Here is a 2,619-nt window from a genome sequence, read left to right as displayed (position 1 = left end):
TCATGAGTTACTACTCCAAGACTGAGCCGATAGTGGTTTCTTGCGATGCCTCGTTGGGGGGCCTCGGTGCGGTCTTGATGCAACATGACCACCCTATAGTATATGCATCTAAAACCCTGACTCAGACTGAACGAGCATATGCACAGATTGAAAAAGAGCTTCTGGCCATAGTGTTTGCTTGTAGGAAATTTCACCACCTACTGTATAGCAGAAATGACATCACAGTAGAGACAGACCATTTGCCTCTTGTCCACATCATTGAGAAACCCTTGGACAAGTTCCCTTGAGATTACAGAAGATGTTGTTGAAATTGCAACCATACAGTTTCAAACTGATAGGAAAGTCAGGGAAAGATATTCCTGTTGCTGATTGTCTGAGCCGAGCTCCATTGAAAGATTGTCACTACAGAGGCCTAGTTGATGACATGCATGACTACCAAGTCTGTGCTATGGATATTCCTACTGTACATGCTTTCTCTGATTCCAAACTGAAGTTGTTGAAGACAAATACTGAGAATGATGCTGAGTTGCAGAAGTTGCGAAACCAGGTTGTCAAAGGTTGGCCTGATGACAGAGCCAAGGTAGAAAATGTTCTGAAGCCATACTGGGACTATAGGGCAGAGATCACTGTGTATGATGGTATCCTTTTCAAAGGAGAGCGAGTCATTGTACCCAAGCAGATGCATAAGGACATGGTAGAGTTGATACATAGTTCGCATCAAGGGATTGTCAAATCAAAACAGCTGGCTAGAGACGTTCTGTTTTGGGTTGGAATGAACAAGCAGATTGAAGAAGCTGTAAGCAAATGTCCATTGTGCCAAGCCAGTAGAAGTCAACAGCAGAAAGAGCCTATGATGAGCACTCCTGTGCCAACTCTACCATGGCAGTCTGTTTCATCAGACTTGTTTGTACTAGATGATGATTTCTATCTTGTGACTGTAGATCACTATTCTGGGTATTTTGAAGTGGATGAACTGAAACCTGATCATAGTGCACCTGTTGTCATATCCAAACTGAAAAGAGTCTTTGCCACCCATGGCATCCCCAGGACTTTGTATTCTGATCCTGGCTCGGAGTACACTAGTCGTGATATGAAAGATTTCAGTACCCAGTGGGGGTTTGAAATCAAGGCATTCAGTGCTAAGAATCCACAGGCAAATGGCCTAGCAGAAAAGTCAGTTCAGATTGCTAAAAACATGCTGAAGAAGTGTAGGCAAGATGGCACAGATTTTCAGTTGGCTTTGTTGGACTATAGGAACACCCCTAGAGACAATGTCTTGGGTTCCCCTGTACAAAGGTGTATGGGACGAAGGACACAGACTAGATTGCCTACAAATCTGTCACTGCTGAAGCCTAAATTGTTGTCCCCAAAGCAAGTGACTGGCAGGTTGCAAGAATGTAAAGCCAGAAACAAGGTACACTATGACAAGCATGTGAAACCACTTCCAAACTTGACTAGAAATAATACTGTGAGGTACAGAAATGGTAAAACCTGGACACCAGCCAAATTTGTGTCTGAGGCTGATGGTCCAAGGTCATACAAGTTGGTCACACCCTCTGGCAAGACCATAGTTAGAAACAGGAGACACATTCTGAGAACGAGAGAATCTGGAGTCTATGAGCCCATGAGGCGCCATCTGTTGATGAATGATGAAACTGAGCTTGCTACTCAGCCCAGGCCACCAGAAACTCCTGCTATTGCAGCTCCAAGGCCTGTTGCTTCTGGTCCTCCAGGTTCAGTTCCAGTCAGGTCAGTTCCTACTCCTGCTTCTAAACCTCCAGAACAGTTGAGAACAGGAAGAGTCTCAAGTGCTCCAAACCACCTGAAAGACTATGTCAAGTAAATGTGTACTTGTGTAGAGTGTTGTGCTAACTAGACTGGTTCATGTTGGTATAAGTTTTGAGTCTTCTACTCAATAGTGGTATTGGAAAACTGAGTAATCTGGAATAGTGTGGAAACTAGAGAAACTTACAAAACGCAAAATCAGTAATTTTCTAAATTTGTTTATCACATTTGGTGTGTTTTTTTCCCCTTCTAAATTTGTTACTTTGTTGTAGTTAAAGTGACTTATTCTTGAATCTACTTTCAGACCTTTGAATCCTCTAATGGTCTTATCTTTATTCCATCTTCATGTATCATTGTTATTGTATGTCTTCTAACTTTTTCTTCTTTTTCGAAGAAAGGGAGATGTAGTGTATTGCGTATTGATACATCATTATAATAAAGTAGTTCCGGAGTCAGTCGCAACTCGTGTCTTATGTTGGCCATTATTTATCGTCGTCCTAACTTCAGAGGTCGTTACAACAGCCTCCAAAGGAACGTTCGTTAGCCAAAAAACGTAAACATCAAGAAGTGAGTTGAACACTATTTCATGATTTATACACTGCTGATGCACACAACACTCATACTACCCAACTTCTGTATCGACCAAAACATCCTCAAATTCACTGCTCTCACTCTCTGAACTGTATACGGAAGCCATCTTGCTTTGTTCTGACTAGCCTGATCTACGTCATCAAAAAATCCCTAGCGGCCACATGTGGAACTAATCTAAAGTTGTGTGTGGTGGGAAATTCAAATAGTTTAAAATTGAAAATTGAAATAACTAAATAATGACTT

At 41.8% G+C, this 2,619-nt stretch overlaps 1 protein-coding gene across 1 annotated transcript; it reads left to right on the top strand.

Annotated features, from left to right (window-relative positions):
• Positions 1 to 298: 298 nt before the first annotated feature.
• LOC135497249 (uncharacterized protein K02A2.6-like) lies at positions 299 to 1,843 on the top strand. The gene has a single exon (XM_064787011.1). The coding sequence runs from the start codon at positions 299 to 301 to the stop codon at positions 1,841 to 1,843; it is 1,545 nt and encodes a 514-aa protein (XP_064643081.1).
• Positions 1,844 to 2,619: the final 776 nt, after the last annotated feature.

The sequence above is a fragment of the Lineus longissimus genome, chromosome 12 (genome assembly GCF_910592395.1).
Source record: "Lineus longissimus chromosome 12, tnLinLong1.2, whole genome shotgun sequence".
In the NCBI taxonomy this organism is placed as follows: domain Eukaryota; kingdom Metazoa; phylum Nemertea; class Pilidiophora; order Heteronemertea; family Lineidae; genus Lineus; species Lineus longissimus.
The sequence above is the reverse complement of the archived record's forward strand: the minus strand, read 5'-3'. Positions and strand labels throughout refer to the sequence as shown.

Coding starts and splice junctions, on each gene's coding strand:
- LOC135497249 (XM_064787011.1), top strand. CDS start 299: ATGTTGTTGAAATTGCAACCATACAGTTTCAAACTGATAGGAAAGTCA.